Source organism: Streptopelia decaocto, assembly GCF_964273445.1.
Source record: "Streptopelia decaocto genome assembly, chromosome: 8".
In the NCBI taxonomy this organism is placed as follows: Eukaryota; Metazoa; Chordata; class Aves; order Columbiformes; family Columbidae; genus Streptopelia; species Streptopelia decaocto.
Window position 1 is genome coordinate 2069926 of NC_138662.1, and position 26808 is coordinate 2096733.

The following is a 26808-nucleotide window of genomic DNA, read 5'->3' on the forward strand; positions in this document are numbered from 1 at the left end:
AAAAAAATATAAAGTAAGGCATTGATAAGTTAATACTCAATACGCTTAATGTATTTCTCTACTGCAACATCTTTTAGAAACATGTTGGTGACAACTATTTAAGAGATCTAAAGGAAAAAATTATCTGTTGACAACAGTAGACCTCAAGATCCGTCATTCATTATTACTCTTAGTCTTATTCTAAAATTTCTAAAAGGAAAAGGAGTTTAATAAGTTCAGTCAATATTTATTTTCTACAAAGTAAAATCAATTAACATTAATGTAAACACACTTAATACACAAATATTAACACAGTCCCTTAAACCTTTGTGTACCATGGCACTGAACTTATGGCAATCGTGTAACTTGGAAATAATTTTGCCAAATTAATAAATACATTTGAAAACAAGAGAAGAGTTCACCAAATAAAAGCGTAGTACCTGAAACCAAATCCTACAGTACGGTCACACAGGAGCTGTTCTTTAGAACTGTGTAGATAAACCAACTCTCACTACAACTCCATCTAAAAAAGTAAAATGCTTTGTTAATAACTACTGTTACTTAACGTTAGGTAAGTCACGCCAGACAGCACAAAATACAGTAGCTGGAAAATGCAAAGTAATTTGGTAGGCCCGTCTAATTCTTCAGCACAGCTGTGCAGAAATCAAGCGGGACTCTCTGTTCCTTTGTCACGCCTTTTCCTTTTTTCTTCCAGTGTTTGTTTAAATACTTTTTTCAGGGTATTGTAAACATACGGTCCATTATCAGAATCAAAGCTTGTCTAATAAAAGGGAGAAATTTAAAATTAGTTGTTACATGGACATCATACGGTGAAATGCAAAGTAGACCGACATTTTTTTAAAAATCAGTTTTAAGATGTATCAAAGAATGTGTTTCGTGATGGAGCACTTAACGCTAACTATTTCAATTTTACACTGACCAAACATCAAAAAATAGGAGAAATGTCATGATTGTTTTAATAGATAACCCAGCTGTAGATTTACAGGAGATTCAGAAGTAATATGACAAACATTCTGTGCAAATAATTTCACCTGCTGAACCTGAGAAGCAAACAGCTCTGAGCTGAGCAATAGTAAGTGTAACCTGTCACTGTTATTAAATTGTTCCAAAAGCAGAAGTTATTTATCCATATCCTATATTAAGAGCCCAAAACACAACTGAATTGCAACGTCATTTCAGAAAACTATTTAATCTGTCGGAAAAACTCCAACTAGTACAGAATCTGCCAAAGCCTTCGGTAAACTACTCCCAGTGATTAATGATTCTCAACAACTAAAAATTATCTTCTCCCTAATTTGAAGAAGTCCATGGCTTGGCAGTGATCCAGAAAGAGATAAACGAGACTAAAAGACCAAGGCTGTAGTGACAGAATTTAATTCTATTGAGAATATTTCCTATCTGAGTATTATAACATGTAAACTCTGAAGTTGATAAGCACGAGCACTCTACGTGTGAAGCAATTACCGTAACTTCTGTCACAGAGGCCTGCTCTGTTGATTCACCCTTCATGATTTAAAACAAATAAATACGATGCCACGGACAAACAGTTACTCGCCTTAGTGAAAGCTCTAATAGCACGAGCAAGTAAGGCCTCCTCCACATCAGCTGGTAGCATTTGCAAGTTCACCACACAGTGTAAAATACAAAGGATGGTCTGACACTGCTCCTGGTGGGCAAGAGGAACAGCAGCTCATTAGAAGAAATATTTGCAAGAAAAACATTTAACTTTGATTTTTTCTTAATTGCTGTTTCAATATAAGACTGTGCCCCCTCCTGTATTGAAACCTTCGGGTGTAGGAGTTGGGAAGGGAATTTTCACAAGCCTAAAGAGCCTCTATATAATTATTTCAGTCGTGGTGGGAGAAACTCTTCTCTTGTTGTGTACCACAAGCTGTTCCGGAAATTTCTAGGAGGTCAGGCACACATCTGAAACTTATTTTTCAAGGTCCCCTACAGCAACAGCAGCATTCATAAGAACTGGCATAGAAAAAGCGAGATTTGATCTTTTCGGTCCTTAACTAACATAGGATGATCTGCATCTCTCTCTGTCCTACCAAGTCTCCTTCACCATTACAGGAAGCTTGCAGAAAGACACCTGGGCAGTGCTAGCGAGGATGCACGAAAGGGGCAAAAGTACCTTTGTGGCTGCTCGTTCCCATCCCTTTTCCAGGGCAGACAGATCTCCGCATTGGCAGGTCACTTAATGGTGAAAATTAAATTAAAACTTGAGGGATTTCTGCGAAGAGCAGCTAAATATGCACCAGCACACCCAGGGGACTGACTGGCTGGAGAGCAGATTAGCAGGAAGGAATGCAGGTGTTCCAGCTGAACGTGAGCTGCACGGGCTCTTGCGGTGAAGGCAGCTTAAGAGCATCTTGGGCTGTGTGAGGCAGTTGCCAGCAGGTCGATGGAGGTGACACATCTGGAGTGCTGGCGCCAGCTCCGGGCTCCTTGGTACAAGGACATTGACACACTAGAACTAGTCCAGCAAAGTGCCACAAAGGTGATTAAGGGACTGGAGCATCTGTCACACAAGAAACCTGTTTGGAGCAGGGTGGTTGGACTAGAAGACAACCAGAAGCCAACTCAACTGTTCTGTGACTCTGATATCACAGTATCACAGTATCACAGTATGTTTGGGATTGGAAGGGACCTCAAAAGCTCATCCAGTCCCATCCCCCTGCTGGAGCAGGAACACCCAGATGAGGTTACACAGGAAGGTGTCCAGGCGGGTTGGAATGTCTGCACAGAAGGAGACTCCACAACCCCCCTGGGCCTGTTCCAGTGCTCTGCCACCCTCACTGAGGAGAAGTTTCTTCTCAAATTTAAGTGGAACCTCTTGTGTTCCAGCGATAAAATTAACATTTTAAATAAAACTCCCTATAATTATTATTCCTTTCCTATTTGTTTACAACAGGTGTCAAGCAATTATTTTTTTATTTAATACAAACAGAGAGTTACAACTCTGACAGAGTTGAAGATGCTTCAGGAAGAAACATGATGTTTTTAGATGAACTTGGGCATTCTGAGTGTCCTGTCATGAAGATGGGGACTGCACAGAAAGTTCTGACCACCTGATTAGAAGCTGTATTCTTGGATATCCAAAGGTTGTTAAAAGGGACCCTATTCATAAATATTTCAGAAACGAAGAATCTCTGAAAAATTAGGAAATGAATTTGTGTAATTAAGAGATCAAGAATAGAGAATTTTCTTTTTTCATTTACCTCACATCTAGTCGTTTGGGGAAAGCACAATTAAATAGTTTGGATCAGAAGTACCTGTTTTTTCCCAGAATTAAAGAACCATAGAATCACAGAACAGTTTGGGTTGGAAGGAACCTTAAAGCCCATCTAGTTCCGACCCACTGCCATGGGCAGGGACACCTTCCACTACACCTGGTCTTGAACCCTTCCAGGGATGGGACATCCACAGCTGCTCTGGGCAACCTGTTCCAGGGCCTCACCGCCCTCACAGTGAAGAATTTCTTCCTTACATCTTATCTAAATTTCCCCTCTTTCCATTTAAAGCATTTATCCCTTGTTCTGTCACTCCGTGCCCATGTCCCTCTCCAGTTTTCTTGTGGGTCCCCTTTAGGCACTGGAGGCTGCTCCAAGCTCTCCCTGGAGCCCTCCCTTCTCCAGGCTGAACAACTCCAACTCCCTCGGCCTGTCTCCATAGCAGAGGTGCTCTAGGCCTCAGATCATCTTCATGGCCTCCTCTGGACCCTGTCCAACAGGTCCATGCTCTTCTTATGGTGGGGGCTCCAGAGCTGGATGCAGCTGCACACCGTCGGCTTTCTGGGCTGCAGGTGCACACGGCCAGGTCACATTAAGCTTCTTGTCAATCAACACCCCCAAGTCCTTCTCCTCAGGGCTGCTCTCAATCCATTCTCTGCCAAGCCTGTATTTGTGCTTGGAATTGCCCCAACCCAGGTGCAGGACCTTGTACTTGGCCTTGTTGAACCTCATGAGGTTCACACGGGCCCTCCTCTCCAGCCTGGCAAGGTCCCTCTGGATGGGTCCCTTCCCTCCAGCATGTTGACCACACCACTCAGCTTGGTGTCATCAGCAAACTTGCTGAGGGTTCACTGGATCCCACTGTCCTTGTCATAGAATCATAGAATCATATCGGTTGGAAGAGACCCTCAGGATCATCGGGTCCAACCATAACCCAACTCTAGCACTAACCCATGTCCCTAAGAACCTCATCTAAATGCCTTCTAAACCCCTCCAGGGATGGTGACTCCAGCACTGCCCTGGGCAGCCTGTTCCAATGCCCAACAGCTCTTTGGGGAAGAAATTGTTCCCCAGATCCAACCTCAACCTCCCCTGGCGCAACTTGAGGCCATTTCCTCTTGTCCTATCACTTGCTGCTTGGGAGAAGAGACCAACACCCTCTGTGCTCCAAGCTCCTTTCAGGCAGTTCAGAGATCAGAAGGTCTCCCCTCAGCTCCTGTTCTCCAGCTGAACCCCCCAGGTCCCGCAACTGCTCCTATCACACTTGTGCTCCAGGCCCCTCAGCAGCTTCATCACCTCCTCTGCACTCTTTCTAGTACCTCAATGTCACCAATAATGATGTTAAACAGTGCCCATCCCAATATCAACCCCTGAGAACACCACTCATCACTGGTCTCCACTGGGACATCAAGCCATTGACCTCAACTCTTTGAGTGCGACCATCCAGCCAATTATTTACCCACTCAGTGGCCCATCCATCAAATCCATGTCTCTCCAATTTAGAGACAAAGATGTTGAACGCTTTGCAGAGGGATTTCAGAATACAGAAGGCCTGACTTATGTAAAGGAATCTGGCCTGGCTTCTGAATCCTCGAATTCTTCCTATTCCTTGCCCCAGCTCTTCCAAAGCTGATGGATTTGCACAGCAAGTGATGTTTGCACAGCAAATCTGACAAGCCTTAAGCACAGCTGCCAGATGTGACAGTAACGAAAGTCATACATCAACTCACAGTGAAAATGCTTCTCATCTTTGCCTCTGGATCTCAAACTGCAGAATTTGCAGGGAAATATGCTGAATTTGAGCTTCTACTGAATACTGTGCAAAGACGGTATCTGGTATTTTTCTGATAATATTCATCATTATAATATTGATTACAACTCACACTTCAATATCAAAACAATCTTCATTTTGATCTTTAAAGAGATGAAAGTTGCCTTCTAAAAGTGTGATTCTCTTGCCTAAAGGCCATAAATAAATAGTTTGACACAAATTAACAAAATATACTTGGCAGTTAAAGAATAAACTGACATATATAGTATCTACCTTTCTCAGTAAGTAAAGTGCATCCTGTGATTCCGTGCAGTTTTTTGCCAGCATGTCAACATCATCTGTGGATATAATAGGTTCTTTCAGCTGCTCTATCCAGGACCACATCAAGTTACAGAGGATAAAAGGATCTCTCTCGGTACAGATTTTATCCCAAGCTCCATCTCGAGAGTTCAGTTCTTTCTTAAAAAAAACAAAACAAAACTGAAAATGCATCATCTATTTACTTTTGCTAACATTCCCTTTGATGACAGCAGTACTTGGCTGCTTATGTTCCAACAGAAGAAGACTTCAGAGTTACAAGAGATTATTTCTAGTTTTTTTCCAAAGTGTTAATACTAATCAGCAGTAATACAAGCAATTATTTTAAACAGAAGGATAACAGTGAAGCTCAGAACCTCCCAATTATCTACTAGAATACATCAAGCAGCTTTAGATTCCAACTTCAAAGCAAACATTGCTGGGAGGATTTGGTTTTGAGGATAGGCAGTTAAGTTTCTAGTAAAATGAATGAACACAACCAGAAAAAAAAGTTCTAACTTCCTGCTAGAGACCAAAATTTGTAGGTGCATTTTGCTTGCATTTGAAAGAACTGGCCCATAACTGACAAATAAAATAATATCCTGAAATAGAGTATAAACCCATGTCCCAATGTGCCATTTAAAGCGCATGGCGGCGTTTTTGCCATTTTAGGAATTAATCTAGGTGAAATATGCAAAGCCCATAACATTGAATAGAGTTCAAAATTACCTGCCACATTTCTACCTTCTGCTTCACTTCATCCTCTTCCAGAAATTCATTTATGTCTGCAAGTGCTTTTGCTGCCAAAACTCTTCGGGCTTCCAAACTTAGTTCTGATTGCAGAACAATGTGTGGAATTGCCTCTGACACATCTTTGCTACCTTGGCTTTCATATCCAATGGAAAAGTTCACTTTAGAAGAAGAAGAAGAATCAGAGTCCTCAGAGACATAGACTCTTCTGCTATACATGTTAGCCTTGCGGTCTTTTCTATGACCAGTCTCATTGGTAAAATTATGCCTTGGCGTTCCAGGTTCCCTGGTATTGTGGAGAGACGCTAGACCTGAAGAAAAGGTTCTACTGCGTTGTACTTCTTTGACGGAGTTCCTTCTGTTATAAAGTGAGGATCCATCTTTTTGTCCATCCAAACTAAATTTACCTTGACTCCAGAACATACACGTATTACGCACTAACGCTTCTTTGTTTAAATCCAGCTGCGGCTTTTGTTCGCTAGTGGCAGAACATTCCTCACCACTATTCTGCTTAAGTTTGTTGCACAGCAATATCTGAGCAGGTACTGTCCATGCGGTTTCTCCTTGTTCTAAGAGAAACTCAGTTCTCCTTAAATCTGACTCACTGTAGCTTAGACGCCTTCTCAGATGGGTAAGAGGCTGAAGACATTCAGCATTCCTTTTTTTCCAGAGAGGATCGCATTCATGTCCCAGGGAGAAAAGAGAATCCTGCGTCTCAAAAGTGGAGGAGTGGGTGTGGGAGGACTCCGAGGTGTCACTGTCCTGCCTCGCCAGTTCTCTATCGAGCTGCGTGGACACCAACTGAGAAACGGTCTTTTCTATTTCAGCTGAGAGATCTGGGACATCCAACAATTCCGCCTCGATCACTTGTCTGTTTTCAGCCAGGTCCAGCAACAATTTGCAAACGAGGTGAACGAGTTTTGGCACGTGTTTGAGATGCCTGCTCTCGTAGCCGTGGAGCAGGTGTCTCTGACGGGTCAGGTACTGGGACAGCGTCACCGTGTGCGCCTTGGGCTCGCAGCACGCAAATACGTTCCTCAGAGGAACCAAAAACTGGGTGAACTCCCTGATGCACAACAACTGCCCTCTAGTCTGAATAGAATTAGGCCTTTTTGCTCTGACAAAAAGAATTGCTTGATCAGCACTCATTCGTGTTGCAAAAACTAAGTAGCAAGCTATTAGAACACCTGGAAAATATTAAAACAAGCATTAGTCGAAGAACTATCTGCCTAAAACAAATAGGCGGTGGAGCTATGGGATAAAAATATAGGGAAAGATCCAGGCCTTATAGGGGTATCACATGATGCTGTTAGGTAGGTACAGTTGCATTTGTTGGACCACAAAATGGTCCAACCTGTTCTCTCTACACTCCATGGAGAGCTGGTTCCTGACCGCAGCATCTCGAGGAGTTCCACCATTTGTGACCACAGGAGCGATGGTGGCTTCTCCAGCAAGGACACAGGCACACGGGGACAGAAGTAAATGAAACTGTAGCCACTCCACCAAATCCACCTGATCTGACAATGACTGGCAGGTTTGTAAATAAGCGATAAATACTGGAAAATGAAAGTGTACCGGGTTTGTTTTTCCCAGCTGTTCCACTTGAATATAACAGGGAATTATTATACAGATTCAAAAACTCTCTAACCTTACAGGTTACTGTTTTTCATACACTAAAACCGATCCCCTCCTGCCATTCAAATCATTTTCACAAATTCATTTAGCATTTTTAACCCTTTTATAGATGTACATCTTGCAACGGTATAGAACCTAAACAAACGATCGATAGTTTATAACCAGAGATTGTTTTGCATTTGTAGAAAAACCATTCTGCTGATCTCGCAGTCGTGCACGTACCTGTCCGACCAAGTCCTGCATGGCAATGGACGGCGACCCTCCCTTCCTGCAGCGCGAAAGCCATGACTTTCACCATATCAAGTATGGTAGTGAGAGACGCCACCCCGTAGTCCTTCCATCCAAAGTTATAAAAATAAACTGAAATAAAAGGGGAGAGAGTTATTTTCTGCCACACTGAATGTGAAATTTTCAGTCCTATATGCAGAAGAGAGATGACTAATAATAAATGATAGTACTAAAATTGCTTAATGGATCTTGGAATCTGACTACATATTGTTTGCAAGGGACTATTTTTCCCATTTCAGAGTACGCTTGCTACTGAACTTTGATAAATACATGAAGGTAGCAAAGATTTGTCAAACTAAAGTTCAGCTAGAATGTAAAAGGTGTAACGAAACTGAGTGATTCATACAAAAATTACTGAGCTATATATAGGTAGAGGGTAATTTCTTTTTCCTTTTAGAAATAAAAGCACTTCTTCAGTCAAAAGCTGCTTCTTACAGAGAGGTGCTTTTTCTCATCTCACCATAATATAAAAATGCTGTCAATACATGTGCCCTCAAATGAAATAACCTTTTACAGTCTAGAAAAGAAAACATGAATTGTACCAGAATTTGAAACATCCTTCGCGTTTTATATATTTCTTATATAACTGCTTTTAACACACGAGAATTCAAGTGAAAATGTCTTTAAGTGCCAAAATCAATAATTAAGGAGGAACAGCAGGAGTGAACTTACTTCCAGCCTCCATGAAAGCTTCAGGAAGGTACGTGAAGCCGCTTTCTTGTTCCAGTGGATTCCCACAGCTCGCGTGCTCCCCAGGACGCTGAAGGTTAATTATGGTTTTTATGTCACATCTTAGGGAAGGAATAGATGAGTCAAAGTATTATATTCAGCCAAGATCTAATTATCCCATATTTTCTGAACCGCATTTATTCTTAGTGGAGAATAAATCTTTACCTGTACATTATTAAAACGAAAGGATCTTTATCAACAATCCAAATCAATGCTGAAAAAGAAAATGGATCAAGAATTACCTTAGTAACACCTACAACATATAATGATTAAATTGGTTACCTTTCAAACTGTTCAATAATGTTGTATTTTTCAATTAATTCTGTTGAGGGTCGAGCCATAGCCAGTATGTTATCTGTTATCCTGAGAAATCAGAAAAGCAGATAATAATGCTGTGGTTAATAATTTCATGGATATGAACCTAGCAAAATAAGACCATGTTATTTTCAAGAAAGACAGAAATATCTGGCTGATTCACTAGAAATGATTTTTCAACAAATTGTACTATCATATATCGCTACTAATAAATCCGGTTAAGCTGATGCAGATATGTCATATCAAAAGACCATTACTGGAAGGGTTCAAAGGCCAGGCCAATGAACATATTAAAAGCATTCATTCAAATAGAAATCTGGACTCAGATCCCTGTTTGGCCCGGTAATGCTTCTGAATAGCATTTGCCACTACAAGAAAATCAGTAAAGATGCATTTCATGTGAATATTACTGTATATGAATATGCTTTTGATTGCATACCTTACACTATTTCACCTTCACTAAGTTATTTTACTTTTAAATTCTATTATGAACACATTTTAATTGACACCTATTTTAACCTTAGCAAGAACTGTCTAGAACCCACAAAAAGTTTTTTGTAGTTCACGAGGGAGAGATATTTATCCTTTTGGATGTGAACCAGACTTAAAAACCAAATAACAAGCAAACAGAATTCTCTCCTAAAATTTAGTGGGCTGTGTACAATGGCTATTATGGTTTGCTGCTAAGCTGTAACTCTGAATCAAACGATTATATTTTATACTTGACTCAGCGGCAGGCGAATCAAAAAGAAAAGCTGGTTATTTTACTTTGACTTCTCTCTTGAGATAAATACAACCGATGCAGCTACATTTAGTGAGAGCAAATGCTGCTGCTCACCAGGAGGAGTAGAGCCCTTTGATGGCTTGCTCCTGGTCGCTCCAGCGTGCCGGGTTCTCGTACTTGCAGGCCCGCCCGCCGCAGGCCATGGAGCACTGCATGTGGCCGGGGATGACGTGGCGCAGCCGCTCCCCCACCTTCGTGTATTTTGCCGTCGGACGCCTCGAACTTCCTAGAAAACAGGCAAGAAAACACAGATTCAGTAAGAAATTCATCTCCACCTTAAAAGTATCGGTTTGACCTTAAATCCATGAAGCTGCAAACAGCACAAATATATGGAATATATACGGAAGGCTCGTTTTTCAATACAGACTTGAAGAAAGGATTCTAAGGGAGAAAAAATGCATTGCTGCAGAGGTTGTTTTTTCTCACTGTAACTTGGGGATTTCTGATGAAGCGAGAGGTGTGTGATAACAACAACAACAAAGTCACGATCCTCTTCCACCTGAAATCAAGCATATATTAGCCATTTACTTGGTGTATGTGTGAATGTGTGCTTCTATTTTATCTGTCCTTTATAACTGAGCTGTTAGAGTGAAAAGCGTGTATTTATCCCCAAATAAGGAATCAGTGAGCAAAATATAAAATACAGGAAAAAAAAATAAACCCAGTATTTTATGCATATATACAAAATATAGTCAACAGAACAAAAGTATATTGATTAAACATCAATAAAATATCCAGAACTGCCAACAGCTTTAAGGAAAAGTACTTTACTTTTTTTATCAGGAAAAGTTGCATCCAGCTCCTCGGGGCTCAGCGATGATACCGCCACCATAACGCGGTGAGTCGACGACGAGAGCACCTCCACAGCCGAGCTCCGGCGCCTCTGCAGGATGCGGAGAAGCGGATCGGAGGAAGAATGTCTCCGACCCTGGAAAAAGTTGCTAAAAATGCTCACCGCCGAGCGCCGGCGGGGAGAGCCCTGCATGGCTGAGCAGCCCCGCGAGCGGCCGGGACGGGCGCCGCGGACGCGCTGCTGGCACGGCCAAGTTGCTCAGCGCGGAGTTGCGGCGAGCGCATCCTCCCGCGCAGCCCTCAGCGATGCTGTCGCCATAGAAACGCGCGGGGAAGGCGCTGCCACCAGCCGTCTCCCCTGTGTGGGACAAACTGTGCCCGCTGCTGGATGCGAATAGTTGCGTTTCAAGTAGATAATTTCGAAAATGGAGAGGGAACGGCCCGAGCGGTTTCCGTAAACAATGTGAGTATTTAGGCGGCCGTCAATAAGGTGCATTCAGAACTCGCGCAGACGCAAAATACGAGAGTCAAAAGAACAATCAAAATGTAGCTGGAGGCTCTGCTTCCTGAGAAATCTCTAAGTCAGAACATTATACTCCCCCACCTCTCGGTTTAACATTCCACAACCACCTCTCCTCCTCCACTTAGTTGCTCCAAAATGCATCATTAGCTCTATAATGATTGGGATTAGTGTGTTCCTGCTGCAAGGGTTCAGTACATGATGAATTGCAGACTGTTCGCTCTGGACCATTCATATCTTCCAACAAAACACAATTTGTTATTCAAAACAAAAGGCCTGGTTTTTTTTCAGGGCGCAGCTTTTTTATTAAGCAAAGCTGTTAGCCCTACAGACTGAGATAAAGCAGATTATGGGGAGGAGAAGATGTATCAGTTGAGTGCTTTAGGCTTTTGAAGGTAGATATTAGGTGGCAAATTGCCTCCCACTTTGCTCCCAGCGCGCTAAGGAGAATGAGCTGGCCAGAAAGCTTGCAATGCTCTCAAAAGCATAAAAATATCATGCAACTGTGTGGAGAACAGACTATAGCAATGCTCACAAAACTTTGTCATCCCACTGTCTGTGCATTAGACTGCATGTTAAAAAGAGAGAAACTTGGGATATTAAAAAGCCTCACCATGGGTTTGTTCAATAAGCAAATTAATCCCATTGCATTTTCCTATGGATACCATCGTCGGTCTGTGTCTGATGTTTCTTTTTGTACTACGAATACAGCAACTCTTACAGAGAAACTTGCACAAGAAAAAGCACTCTTCTGATAAGAATTCATCAGGCAGAAATCTACTGTTTCTTCTAGCTACTGAATAGGAACTGAGTGACTGAATTTTGAATCCTGCAGCCCAGGTCCTAAGGAGCCATGGGAAGGTTTGCTGTGGGTACCAGGCCTGAAACATCAGCAGTGATGTCATATGAGAAAATGTTAAAGCTGATTAAGTCTATTAGAGAGCTGTGTAGGGGAAAGGGACCTGAGGGTCCTGAGGACAGCAGGATGACCATGAGCCAGCACTGGGCCCTTGTGGCCAGGAAGCCAATGGTACCTGGGGTGGGTTAGAAGGGGGTGGTCAGTAGGTCAGAGAGGTTCTCCTGCCCCTCTGCTCTGCCCTGGAGAGACCACACCTGGAATATTGTGCCCAGTTGTGGCCCCTCAGTTCCAGCAGGACAGGGAACTGCTGGAGAGAGTCCAGCGCAGCCACCAAGATGCTGAAGGGAGTGGAGCATCTCCCGTGTGAGGAAAGGCTGAGGGAGCTGGGGCTCTGGAGCTGGACAAGAGGACACTGAGGGGGGACTCATTCCTGGGGATCAATATGGAAAGGGGGAGTGTCAGGAGGATGGAGCCAGGCTCTTCTGGGTGACAACCAGTGGCAGGACAAGGGGCAATGGGTGCAAACTGGAACACAGGAGGTTCCACTGAAAGAGGAGAAGAAACTTGTTCCCGGTGAGGGTGGCAGAGCCTGGCCCAGGCTGCCCAGGGAGGTTGTGGAGTCTCCTTCTGTGCAGACATTCCAACCCGCCTGGACACCTTCCTGTGTAACCTCATCTGGGTGTTCCTGCTCCATGGGGGGATTGACCTGGGTGAGCTTTCCAGGGCCCTTCAACCCCTGACATTCTGGGATTCTGTGATTCTCTCAGCTGTTGTCTCAAGACTCTGACTGTTCCAATTCAACAATAAAGCTGATATCAAGAGGTGAGGAAATATTTAAATGTGTATTTTAGGGGTTGGGTGGAAGAGAAAGGAAGGAGATGAAGAAGGCTATTTCAAGTGCTACCTACACCCAGCAAATATGAAAAATGTTTTCTAATGAATTACATTGCTTTCTTATATTTAATTATTTTCCCCTTTATTTTCCCATAAGCTCCTCTTCATTATATAACAAATTATAGTGGAGCCAGAAATGAGCAAAATAAAATGCTGCACACCATTATTTTCCTATTGAATCTAGCAAGATTTGCAAGTACTCAGCCAAAATAGTAAGAAAGAATTACATCCTATAAGGGTTTAAATACTGTATTAGAAAGGGGAGTTTGTTGAAAGCGTGTGTGTTCAGAGAGCTAGGCAGCTTCTGAACACCAAAATCGCATAGTTTCTTCAGCTAAAAGCACTGACAAAATGAAAATTACAGAAAATCTCAACATATTAATGCATTGTGCAGCTTGGTTTTGTTATAGACATTTTATAACTGGGGATAATATTTCTGGGGTTTTTAATTTCCTATGGAAAACATTTTTTCCCAGATTTTCTCTAAGCACTTTTTATGAATGGTGTATCAGAGAAAAATTATTACCTGAACTCATATTTGCAAGATACAGACTGCTCTCCAGCAACGAAGAATACGGCAGTTCATTCTGCAGCAAAACTCCTGCAGCCATTGCAGTACCTGTTGGAACAGTAATATGTTCATTGAAAAGCTACAACAGAAGCTCAAAAATGCAAAATAAAGCTGAATACCTGGCTATAGAGTTGTCAAAGGCTTGAGATTTGGGCAGTTGGACATGGACTGTACTTTCTTTTTGCTGTGCAGTCATCTTAAAATTCAGCAGCTTCACTGCTTGTTCTAGCAATTTAAAAGCTTAGTCGATTGTGTGTTTCTGGCTCTAGAGTTCGGCTGATAATGTACTTCATAACTATGTGTTTTATATGGGCAGGAATCACTCAACTAAAAGCATTTCATGTACTGCTGTCTTGATCCAGTCCTTAAAAGTATAAACGTACAACATCTCGAACCCAAATCTTGAAAGAGGCAGTTGCAGCAAAGCTAATAATATCATGACAGCACAATTTCCAGATCATGCCATTTATAATTTCAGTTGATACTTGCCAAACAGACTGTCCACAAGTTACACACTTTCTCTGCTCTCTTCCCTCCATTCTTTGCTTTTAGCCTGTTGGTAAGTTTGAAGTCGTGTATACGAAGATTGTCCTCTAGCAAGAAAACTGAACACAAGAGTCTGTCTATGCAGAAAAAAGGTTCTTCTCATGCTTTACTACAATTTCCGATACAAGGTAAGTCCTGTTCTGAAGACCTAAAAAGCTAAAGGAAAGCTGTGAATGTGAACCTATTCATCAGTCCCTGTGATATTTAAATAAACCATTTACAAGGATCTTGAGTGGAAATTCTTACCTGGCATATCACTCTGTTTTTCTTATCTATACAGGAAAATAGTTGCAAGTATAAGAAAAGAGCTTTTTTTTCCACCAAACTAAATATGTCTCTGCTGCACGTGTAACTGCTGAAACTTTTCTAAACAGACAAACCTTAGGTCCCAAATTCTGCAAAGCCAGTATCAGGATTCAGCAGCATAAATAGTGTTTGAAAAGACAGATGTGCTAAAAAAAAACCCACACAAAAATAGGCATGGTAAGCATGAGGTGGTATAACCGTCCTGTGCTGGGTTGAAGTGTGGTGTTCACTGCTTGCTGTTCATCGTCCACCTTTATAATTATGCATAATTGTTTTTAAAATAGGTATTTAAATAGGCTCAAATAGAATTTCATCCATTCAGATATTACATTATCTACCACATACTCGCTTAAATTGAGATTATTCTTCCGACAACGCTAGTGGAGTTTATTCTGCATCAGAGCTGCCTAGTGCAGCTCTGGCCTTTTCAAGGTGCTTTAAGGTGGGAACAATGTAGTGGGAATAATGTAATTATAGTAACAAGAATATTAATTAAAATGCATCTTAATAATGATTAAAGGGTATTTGGAGCGTTTTCTACTCAACTACTTGACCATCTGACTCTGCAGATTTAAAAGTCAATTCCTTAATAAATAGACAGGAATACTTGTATAACATTGCAAGCTCCAAAATGTCTATTTTTTTTTCCATTGGACTTTGAAATCAGTAAGGGAAATAACTTTATTTCATCCCCAGGAATTCTTTTTAGAGTTAATAGAGTTGAATTAACAAAAAATGTTGGTTTCTATTTCTCAGAAAGTTATCCCAAAAACATCTGAATAATTTGCCCACATAACATACAAACACTTGAAAAAAACATCTCATAATAGGGGCAGCAGAACCATCACCACTAGGGCTACTGAGCTTTCCTATTTCCTTGTAGTCAAGTGTTAGAAAAAATGAAATTATATATATATATATATATATATATTTTTTTTTAACCAGAATTCAAGCTGACAGGGATTCTTAACTACAAAGGGAAGAGATAGATGTTAATGCAGAAAATAATATACCTACAGTATCACAAAACACTAAAATACTGGCAACATTGTTTTGAATGGCAGAGGTGGACAATGTGTTTATTTGCTGTGTAACAAATTAGACCTCTCTTAATTTGATTTCGGAAGACACACCAAATCCATATTTCCTGTTCTGCGTAACCAGGCATTTCCAACTGACTTCAACATTTTGTCTGTGTAGCTTTCAGTTTGCTGCATTCACTTCTGACAGGTGTTTTAAATTCCAATGTGAGCAATTCCCTTATATTTATTTCCAAAAAAAGAGGTGAGATGGTGGAAATAAATAACTTTACAGTATTACACTGCCTCAAACAGCTGTAAAATGATGTAATTTGGGTTCAGGCAGCACTATTTCAGTGTTGATGTTACTAGAGAGGGGCACTCCATTCCTGCATAGATAAAAAGTGTTTAAAGCATATATAGTGCTTGGGTAAGAGAAACAACTCTCTCCTGATTCTTCTTTGTACCATATATTCTTAGTTTTTAAAAGGTCCTCTTCAGCATTTTGTTCATTACATGAACACTTGAGGGAAAAACCAAGCCTGGCGAGTTATCTCGGGTCACGTTCCTCAGCAGCTGTTGGAATCAGGTGCCCTGTGGGAACCGTGACCCTGCTTAACCAGATCCGCTCCCGTATCTGGGGCTGCATTTCTATTGCCATGACAGCAAAGACGCTGGTCTTCTAATCCCCGTTGCCCAACTGCAGAAGTGAAACAGTGTCTCAGGTGATGCTCCATCTCCTGTTCTATCACAGGAAGCAACGTCGCTAAGCGTGGGCAAACAACGCAGCTAATGGAACCACAATGCAGTGAAAATAATGCCCCCGATGCTGGCGGGCAGGAGGAAATGGCAGCAGCACATCGCCCAAGGAAACAAGGCTCTCTCGAAATCATGATGCACCATGTCAAGCACTAAGGGCGATACTTCAGGAGGTCCCCTCCAGGTATGGATGTTGTACTTGTTTTGATGTCTGCATGTATTTTTGAGGCGGGGGTGGGGGGGGATCCACTTTTGAGCATACCGATTCCTAACAGAAAGGATATAGCATTTTTTGTTGCCTGTTGCTTGCACCATTCATTCACTTCTTGTATTTGGTAACATGAGAGCAGCCAGGGAACTGCTGGAGAGAGTCCAGCGCAGCCACCAAGATGCTGCAGGGAGTGGAGCATCTCCCGTGTGAGGAAAGGCTGAGGGAGCTGGGGCTCTGGAGCTGGACAAGAGGAGACTGAGGGGGGACTCATTCCTGGGGATCAAGATGGAAAGGGGGAGTGTCAGGAGGATGGAGCCAGGCTCTTCTGGGTGACAACCAGTGACAGGACAAGGGGCAATGGGTGCAAACTGGAACACAGGAGGTTCCACTGAAAGATGAGAAGAAACTTGTTCCCGGTGAGGGTGGCAGAGCCTGGCCCAGGCTGCCCAGGGGGGTTGTGGAGTCTCCTTCTGTGCAGACATTCCAACCCGCCTGGACACCTTCCTGTGTAACCTCATCTGGGTGTTCCTGCTCCATGGGGGGATTGCACTGGATGAGCTTTCCAGGGCCCTTCAACCCCTGACACTCTGGGATTCTGTGATCCAAGAATTTTTCAAGGGCTGTCTGACACACACAGGCAACCTCTGCAAAGCGCTTCCAACCCCTGACATTCTGGGATTCACACATGCAGAGAGGTGGTTTTCTTGCAGAGGAACGGCATGGGCACGCTGCGCTGGCAGGTGAGATCTGCTTCCACTTTCAGGAGTCAAGCAGCCTCTTGTCCACCTCCATTTCCTCCAGAATAAAAGCACTTCTCTTTGTGACAGGGTGAGCAGCAAAGTGCCACTCAGCATGTGGGACAACTGGGAGACCAGGGACCCATGAGGAAAGAGGTTCTGTAACTATTAATAACTGCTGGGCAGGCTGACTAAGAGCATCCTGGCCCCTGTCTTAGTGGTTCACAGGCATGGGCTGCAGCGTGGACGCAGCAAACGAGCCGTGGGGTTACAAAATTAGTGTCACTCTGCCTCATGACAAGGAAGATTCCTTTCTAGTCCTTCAGGATCTGGAAATCAGTGGCTTCCAGTCACTGGGCTGAATTTTTGCTCCAGAATGAAATGCGAGAAAGGAGCAATGTCTAATGTTTTAGCAGCCAGAAAACAATTATAGAGCCAAAAAGTGATGAGACAAGAAGATGGTGGTCTCACTCTACCTTAGCAATTAAGATGGTTATTTAATAGATGCAATTACTATCTTTTTGCTGCAGGACATGTTTTCAAAACAGAGAGAAGAGCTTGTTTTCCAGACTGGAATGATTCCAGCTGGGGCAGTTGAGCTGCTGGCATGAACACTAATCCCTTTGTAAAGCTCCCACTGCATTTCTGTGCAACAATCTATGAGCAGCAAGGTCCCACCTCTCCAATTCATGTGGATTTGCTAACTGAGAATACAACAGCAGACAATGCATTTCGAAAGATTTTGTTCGCATATTAACATATTAACATGAAAAAATCTTCGATAAGCTTTCAATCGTAAAATATCAGTGCATAGAAAAGCTATTTTAAACTTCAAATATATTCATACAACAGGCAGGTGCTGATGCTTATGCCTGTCGCATAAAATGAGGAAGGTTGTTTTCACTATTTTCTTGTCTTCTAAAGCGAGTTGTTTGTTCCCTGTTGCAAACATGTAAGTCGATACCCAGCAGCCAAATTTTTAAAGGAAGCCGTTGGAGCACAGACACAGGTAAGGGCTGTGTTAGCTCAGTACCGAAGCACTCAGGTAACACCGCTAAAATTCCCTCCGTGGCCTGATTCTACAGGTACTTATCTTCCTGAGCAGCTTTGCGTTTGTGAGCCATCCCAAGAAGTCAACAGGGCACTGGGCTAAACAGAAGATCTTACAGGACAAAGTATCATTGCCAAAATGCAAAGTTCGGCAAACTGCGCTAATTAAGATGTTTTAGATTTATTATAACTAAAGACAACTTAGATAACTAAGACCAAGCCAAAAGATGATAGTGTAAGGAGGACTGTTTCTATTTAATGAAGTGGCTAAGAGCTACTACTTGGTCCCTAAATTGAGGCTTTAAATCTGATGTTTTAATATTGGCAGATCATGAGACTTTTTAATAGAAAAATCTTCTAAATTTGCTGAGACACAATTAGTCACTTCTCCAGGAAGCACTGGTAAATGAAACCATGTTTTAAATTACAACAGACTATCTAAATTTAACAGGGTCAGAAATAACTAAGCACTTACTGCTAAAATTTTGTAAAACTTGTAGCTGATTTTTGTTAAACTTACTATGAATGAAACAAAATGCAAAGTTTATTGTTCTAAGGTACAGATTAGTAGAACAAGTTCACTGATAGTAGATATTTCACAAATACTTGAGCTACAATTAACCAAAGGCTTGAAGGCGGTTTTAGCGTTGAGCGCACGTTTCGGCAGGCACACACATCAATTCCCTAGGCTTATTTCAAATGGGAAATGTTCACTACCTATGAGCAAACACCAAAAAAACAAAACACATTGATACAGGACAAAGAGAAGACTTTACACACCAGAACAATAGTACAGCTATTGTAAAACTACACTGGGACCACAAGCAGAACTGATTTCTTATTTCTATATGAATTCTTTCCCCTTTGGGAAAAAAGTCCTCACCATCCGTTTTACTAAAAGCTGAATGTCATTTAATCATTAAGTGTTATATTTACAAAGGACTGTAACTACTTTCACGTACAAAAGAGACAAAAGAATATAATTCATTAGATGATTATGTAGGTGTCGTTCTGGTGATTCACTATTTGCTACTCATATTTTTTTTACAGAAAGAGCAAGAAACTGCAAGCTAAACTGATGGACAGGTCTATAAATTGACTGGATTCATGTTATTTAAGTCACATCAGCCTTCTGTGATAGTGTTAATGCAATAGTTATCAAAAGTTATTTTAAACTATCTAGAACAGGCTGGAAGCCAGTAATTACTATTGATAATTGTAAAGGAGATGGTGTAAAATGAATATATTAACTGTTCTACAAACAAGGCTGGTGACTCAGATACTCTTGATCATGAATATCATGTTTACTAAGAGACTATCAGACTTGTAAGGCTGACTACATACAGAAGAATGAACATCGTCACTAATGCATTTTAACAGCATTCAGAAGCGGAAAAGTTTTAAAAATTAACCCCGCAAATTAGAGGAATTATTTTTAAATCTCAAATAGTCAGAGCATAATAAATGCACATGAGTTTTCATAGAGTTTCAAATAATTTCAACTGAACACCTTACCTGTTACCCTGCAAAAAGAATGTGTGATGGCTGACCCCTTCATTGTTGCAGTACCAACCACAAGAAATACGTTGTCGGCAATTCACATTTTACAGTAGCGAGGCTGAATGATGCTGCCACGGTATTTCCTGAAGTTAATTGGATTCGGAATGGTAATCTGGGAGGAGCCAGCAACTATCTTTTCTTATCCTAAGGCTGTACGAGGAGTGCCCTACGGACCACGCAGATTATCATCCTGTAAACTGCTTCTGTATCTGCCCCGATTTTAAAGGGATTGAGGCAAACAGGCCACACCAACCCCAAGTTTTAATAACTGAATCTTCCATCTCTTTTTCTTTTCTGCTCACCTCATTTTCCTTTTATCAACAACAAGTAAATATCTATATCACAGAATCCCAGAACGTCAGGGGTTGGAAGGGCCCTGGAAAGCTCATCCAGTGCAATCCCCCCATGGAGCAGGAACACCCAGATGAGGTTACACAGGAAGGTGTCCAGGCGGGTTGGAATGTCTGCACAGAAGGAGACTCCACAACCCCCCTGGGCAGCCTGGGCCAGGCTCTGCCACCCTCACTGGGAACAAGTTTCTTCTCATCTGTCAGTGAAACCTCCTGTGTTCCAGTTTGCACCCATTGCCCCTTGTCCTGTCACTGGTTGTCACCAGAAGAGCCTGGCTCCATCCTCCTGACACTCCCCCTTTCCATATTGATCCCCAGGAATGAGTCCCCCCTCAGTGTCCTCTTGTCCAGCTCCAGAGCCCCAGCTCCCTCAGCCTTTCCTCACACGGGAGATGCTCCACTCCCTGCAGCATCTTGGTGGCTGCGCTGGACCCTCTCCAGCAGTTCCCTGTCCTGCTGGAACTGAGGGGCCACAACTGGACACAAGATTCCAGGTGTGGTCTCCCCAGGGCAGAGCAGAGGGGCAGGAGAACCTCTCTGACCTACTGACCACCCCCTTCTAACCCACCCCAGGTACCATTGGCCTTCCTGGCCACAAGGGCCCAGTGCTGGCTCATCGTCATCGTGCTGTCCCCAGGACCTCCAGGTCCCTTTCCCCTACACTGTTCTCTAATAGGTCATTCCCCAACTTACACTGGAACCTGGGGTTGTTCCTACCCAGATACAAGACTCTACACTTGCCCTTGTTATATTTCATTAAATGTATTTCATTATAAATATATTTCATTATATGTATGCGTCTGCATGCATCCAAGAACTAAGCACACGGCTAAGAAGATTGTGAAGTTACATTAATAACAGCTAAACTGATCCATTCATGTTGAAATGTCATGAAAAGATCCTCAATGAACGTTTCACTGTTATCTGTGGTTACAACCTGAACAAAATTTATTATTTCCCACCTAATAAAGACCAGAATGTCACTATTTACGTTGAGTATACATTAACTGCATTAAAAGTATCTCAAAAATGTAACAAAAGTTCATCTGAATGTAAAGGATGCAAAGATTTTGTTGATTTGACTAAATACTAGCTAAAATTAAGTAATTAAACAAGCTAAATGAAATAGGATGCAATATCAATGTCAACCACTAAATATCAAAAAAAAGAAGTTTTCATCTATTTCCATTGCATGTCTTATGAAAAATCATAGTATTAATTAAGTGCTGCTCACTACTCATCATTAAAAATGCCTCACAATTATTTAGAAACAAAATATTTGTGTAAGCTTCTGTGGACAGGATGTGTGTATTACTTAACCAAGCAAGGACAGCAACCCAAGGCTGATGCCAACAACCTTATTAATTCCAAACCCATCATCTTAATTTTTGCTAATAGAGATGGAGCATACAATACAACTACATGGTTTTGTTAATTTTCAGAAATATTTCTGCAGTCATATTTCACTGGTTTTTGCTGTATACAGCTCATAAAAATCAGAAGGAAGAATACGACTACTATAGAAAACTAATTTACTGAGCACAGAGACAAATTACCAAGGTAGTCCTTAAAATTACACGTCTAGTTTCTTACTAATCTTGCGAAGATAAAAAACCTCACATGCATGAATTAAACTGCACCCAGTCATTTTAGTATAGAGGACACATCATTTAGGGATGTTTGTGCAAAACATCCTTAAATAAAAATGGGGCTTCAAAAGATTTGTACTCAATTTTGGAAAACACACTAAGGTACCTTAGTACTTAAAAACCTGAGCAGATTGTGGAGCCTAAAATACTAAAATACTACGTTGGACATTCTTGGGTTTGTCACATAGTCATTATAGAAGTGGCTCTAGAAACTAGAGTGTAAGAATGATAAATAAATGGACACATTTTTTCAAGTGTCAGCACACAAAAAATGGTTCAACAAATGGAGCATCTGGTAAAATGTTTTGTAGGAGGAACTGGAGGAAGTCAGCATTTTTTTTTAGTTGACTAAAGAACAAAGAGCAGCTTTGGATAATTAAGAAATATTAATTAAATTCTTAATGTTAGCATACTTATTCAGGGGAAAGTTCTAAATGCTCGTATTTGAGCAGCTGCCACTGACATACTTCAGTCTTTATTGTCATATGGATAATATAATAACACTATTTGCCTATTTGATTCTGGAAGGGGGGTAATTCGTGGGTGGTTTGGATTCTCGGTGCAACAGCGTGTTGCTTTGCTCTATCAATTCGTAGCTGTTAGAGGTTTGCTGGGTTGCTCCTCATATCTGTTCCTATGTTTGTACCCACTGGTATTAACAGCAGTTTATTCAGCTGAAGAACTGTTTTATTCTAGTGATCTGCAAAGTTCAGCTAGTTCCAGGAATCGGTGCCAAACATGTTTGTTGGAACAGGCTGTGTCATCATATTTTGTCAAGAGAAGGCTTTGTGTGAATGGAGGATGGTTTTTTGGGGGAGTGAACCATTAGGTTGAAATAATTTGCCATTTCCAAGGAAAGAATACAAAGAGTAGGTGGGATGCTAGTGACTAAACTAATAATCTTTATCTCTCTAGGCTTGGCATTTTCCTCCTAACACAAAATGAAGAATCCCAAATCCTTTGGAAAATTCTGTTGAACTATGCCATTTAAAGACACTAACAAGCTTTTTAGGTAAGTAGAACAGGATCACTCGGCTCCTGGCAGCTTATTTCTCCTGCGCTGCACGGGATGCCTCACAGCGACTTTACACAGACTTAGCAAATCCACCTGTCCTGTGACCTCAGCTACTAGTTTAGGCAGAAAGAAAACTGGCCATATTGTCTCATAATGACCTGGATGCAATTAAAATCTTTGACTGTTGCTTAGACTGTATTGTTCACATTGATACACAGACAAAATCAAAACATCAAATTATCCTAAAACTTAAAGTTGACTAAAAGCTAATTTACTTTAAGGTTCATTTTAGGTTAGTACAAACCATATATTTAGATTCCTAGCTCGCTTTGGACATTTCCAGCTTCACCTTTCGCTTTTTGCTCTTCTAGTTTGGATAATGAAAATCAAAGGATGTTGCCTTATTTTCAGCTTGTGTAGAAACACTGCAGAGGATGCTTAAGTTCTGTGCAATTTTAAAACTGTATGAAATGTTATTAAATACTTTTTTCTAAGTTTTGCTTTCAGATTTGTGTATATCTCTCTATATATTTCTGTTCCTTAAGCACAATGCATCCCACTGCGCATCAATCAGGAAAGCAGGGTCAAAGCCTATCTTTGGTAGACCTTGACTACACAAGCAGTGTTATAGTTTTAAGATAAATATACATGTTTAAATAAATAATACATGTTTAAATGCTTTATGAGAACCCAGAGCAGCAGCTCACCTGTGATCCCTGTCCTCCATCATCTGTCTGAGAGCTCCTCTTTCTCTGTTTGTTGCACTGCTAGTTAAAATTGCCAATAATGGACAAAATGGAAAGGTAGTGAAATGTTAGACAGAGGCGGCATAGTAATAAAAATATTTCAATTCAAAAGACAGTTCTCAAACTGAATAATTGTATCAAGTATTAATGACTGGCCATTCAATGGACTTGCAATGCAAAAGGTGACGACGAGCCAAGGAAAATAGTCTAGAACCTCTCTAAAATGAAAGAAAAATCACGAGTTAAACTAGATACACATATAAAAAAGGAAGGAGAGGTGGCACAGAGCCATAGCAATCTTGCTCTGATTTGTGAGCGAGCTCGTTTTCTAAATATATGATTATGGCAGCATCCGTGTGGCTGCAAAGCCCTTGTCCAGTAACCATCTACTATTCTTGGTAGCTCAGTCTTTGAAATAGCTGGCAAACGTCACGTTGTTGAAAAACAGAGAAATTAGGAAGAAATCCTTCTTTCATAAATTTTACAACTCCCGCAGAGCTACCATATATTAAGCCAGTTTGTGGTGACTGTTGCAAAAGCACCACTTAATGTACACAGAATTTCTAAGAAACGTGGGACCCGCCGTGGGTGTGCGGAACAGTAGTTGACTTTATGCACAATTAAACTTAACTGTTCTAAAGTGGCAGACTAGGTAAAGAGGGAATGTTAAGAAAATTAGGTAGACCTAAAGTAGTCGGTCTTTTTAGGCATTTTATCATTTGTTTTTTGCTAAGGAACAAAATGGTCAAGCTCTGTAACACAGGGAATTGTTTGAGTGAAGAGCCAAAGGGGTCAAAGGAATTTAATATAGGTGGCCAGAGAGCAAGAGCTGCAGATGGCTGTAACTCCATCACGTTCCTGTGATAGGATTAACTCCAGGAAATACTCCAGAGTGGAGAGAAAAATGAGGAAATAAGTGTATTTTTACATGTTTTTCTAATTTACAACATAAACTAGCTACCCAAAATCATCCTTCCTCGGACAGATGGAAATTCAGCGACCTGTTTCAAACTAGGCACGTGGTCCTTAACTATACGTGGCTGCAACAGGAAAGGACTGAGTTTGTTTTGAAATATACTTGTTTTAAGGGGTTACAGGTATTAATTACCCCATACATGTGAACTGGCTGAGCAAGAGCCGCTCTGGGCAGCTTCTGCAGCACAGCAGGAAAATATCCAGAGAAGTGGGAATATATAGCCAGAAACTGGGAATATATTTGCCAGCTAGTACTAAAAGATACAATCAATCTCATACTTTATCTGAGCACTTGCGGTCCATATTTTTTGTATATTATTTGTAGCACATTCCTTCCCCGCGGCCAGCTTCATCCAGGTCAGATTTCAGCACTTCTACTCATGACTCCTCTCATTTGTGATTTTACCACTATTATTAAAAAATACTCATAATGGTATCATAGGTTTTACAATTAAGTAAAGCATTTACTCAAACACATGGAAGAAACACTATCCAGATCAGCTCATGCTGCCACCCAATCACTCACACAATGAGAGAGGATTACACCGCTAATTATATCTCCGTGATGATATTCTCACAGTACGTGGCCCTGAAGACCATTTCCCTAGCCTATTTAGTCTTTCTTGTATTACACATAAACTATTGATTAAAAAAAAAGATACAGAGAAATGCTTTCAAGCAATACATAATTGTAGATGCTGAAATTTATTTTGTACGTATTATTTCGGGATTAATTACTCTACAGTTTTACTAATAGAGGCATAGACCAACTGAAAACATGGCTCTGAGAAAAGCAAAGCAAGGGAGCTATGCAAAAGCACTTAAATCCAGATTACTAATATATCAGCTAAGCCCTTCTTTTTCTTAATGTAGTGACGAGTGCAGTTACACCTACACTGAAAAATTACTGTCCTGCGTTTGGATTGAAGAATATTGCGTGTGCACGCCTGTCTTCTGGACTCCCAAGGGGGCTGCCTGAGCACCTGAGGGTGATGAAGCGCTGATGAAGGCCGGGTGTGACTGCTAAGAACGGAACCCTGCTGCAGGGGGGCCTGTTTCCACGGCGGGTATCGGGGCCCGGGCTCCCCGCCCTCGTTCCCTGGCAGACCCAGGCCTTGCTGCGGGTTAAATCCCGCAGGATTACTGAGCAAAGCCCGATTACCCGCCCCCTGCCCGGGGATCCACAGCTGCGGTCGGTCCCCCCGCGGGGTGTGTGTGGGTGTCCGGCTCCTAACAGGGGCCTCTGCTCGGGGTGGCCCCGCGGGAGAACTTGCTCACTGGCTAAAGGCAACTGTTTTGTCTTCCTGCCCCGTGCCGAGCGCAGCGCAGCCGCTCACCTCAGCCGGGGGGGCCAGGGCAGCGCCCGAGCCGCCGGGCGGGCAGCGGGGCGGGAGGAAATGGCCGCGGCCTCCGCCGTCGGGCGTGCCGCGCTGCCATGGCGACGGGGGCGGGCCCCGGGGGACGGCGGGAGCGGGGCGAGCCCGCCGGGCCGGGAGAGAAGGGGCTGAGCGGGACGGTGTCCCTGCCGGCGGGGCCGCGGGGGCGCGGGGAGGGCGCCGGACCCACCTGGCTCCCGCCGCGTCCGGCCGCCGCTCCGCCGCCGGCGTGGGGAGAGGCGGTGCCGGCGGACAGCGCATGCGCGGCTGCGGGGGGAGCGGGCCGAGGGGCCGAGGGGCGGTGCGGCCGGGGCTTCCCCGCCAGGCCGGGCCGCGGTCTGTGCTGCGCTCCCGTGAGTGCGCGTCCCTCCGTCTCACCTGGAGCATTCGCTGTGTGCAGGGCTGGGACACAGGAGAAAAGGAGATAAAGCTGCTGCAGAGTGTCCAGAGGAGGCCATGAAGTTGGTGAAGGTTTGGAGTGAAGCCGTGTGAGGAGCGGCTGCAGTCCCTGGGTCTGTTCAGCTGGAGCAGAGCAGACTGAGGGCAGAGCTCATGGGCTGCAGGTTCCTCAGCAGGAGCAGGAGGGGCAGGGTGAGCTCTGCTCTGTGACAGTGACAGAGCCCAGGGAACGGCAGGAACATGTGCCAGGGAGGGGCAGCTGGACATGAGGAAAAGGTTCTTCACCCAGAGGTGCTGGACACTGAACAGGCTCCCCAGGGAGGTGTCACGGCCCAACCTGACAGTGTTCACAAGAGACTGGACAACGTCCTCAGACACACGGGGTGACCTGTGGGGTGACCTGTGCAGGACAGGAGTTGGACTCCATGATCCTGGTGGGTCCTTCCAACTCAGGACATTCTATCATTCTATGATTCCCTTCTTATATCCCTATTTTTTTTGTCTCTCCTTCTGTGAGTAGTATAACAACATAAGGCCTACAACCCCACGTGTGCCACAAAACTCTCATGTTAATCCTTTTGCTGTTAAGCTGTTCACCGATTAGGCTTAAATAATATAAATCTTTCTGCCACCAAATCATCTGCTAATTGGGCCGAGCTGTGAAATAAA

The 26808-nt window shown here is 42.6% G+C and overlaps 1 protein-coding gene across 10 annotated transcripts; it reads right to left on the reverse strand.

Annotated features, from left to right (window-relative positions):
* Nucleotides 1-205: 205 nt before the first annotated feature.
* Nucleotides 206-25983, reverse strand: PTPDC1 (protein tyrosine phosphatase domain containing 1). 10 transcript variants are annotated; one of them, XM_082059882.1, is made up of 11 exons: nucleotides 25931-25983; nucleotides 23351-23407; nucleotides 13397-13489; nucleotides 9860-10031; nucleotides 8989-9069; nucleotides 8650-8768; nucleotides 7912-8049; nucleotides 6034-7241; nucleotides 5281-5466; nucleotides 1556-1666; nucleotides 206-760 (listed from the first exon to the last, which is right to left on the reverse strand). In XM_082059882.1, exons 3-11 carry the CDS (start codon nucleotides 13479-13481, stop codon nucleotides 644-646), a joined length of 2217 nt encoding a protein of 738 aa, XP_081916008.1. In that variant the 5' UTR covers nucleotides 13482-13489; nucleotides 23351-23407; nucleotides 25931-25983; the 3' UTR covers nucleotides 206-643. The 10 variants fall into 10 exon arrangements, with proteins under 10 accessions (XP_081916008.1, XP_081916013.1, XP_081916010.1 ...); XM_082059887.1 differs by lacking the exon at nucleotides 23351-23407 and adding an exon at nucleotides 10577-10688 and having other exon boundaries at nucleotides 25931-25973; XM_082059884.1 differs by lacking the exon at nucleotides 25931-25983 and adding an exon at nucleotides 25260-25356.
* Nucleotides 25984-26808: the final 825 nt, after the last annotated feature.

Excerpts from the sequence above, each read along its gene's own strand:
- PTPDC1 (XM_082059879.1), bottom strand. The coding sequence starts at position 10,790 with ATGCAGGGCTCTCCCCGCCGGCGCTCGGCGGTGAGCATTTTTAGCAAC. Across the intron at positions 8,769-8,988 it reads ATTATTGAACAGTTTGAAAG|ATGTGACATAAAAACCATAA; the intron begins GTAACCAATTTA and ends TCCTTCCCTAAG. Across the intron at positions 761-1,555 it reads CTATTAGAGCTTTCACTAAG|ACAAGCTTTGATTCTGATAA; the intron begins GCGAGTAACTGT and ends CCCTTTTATTAG.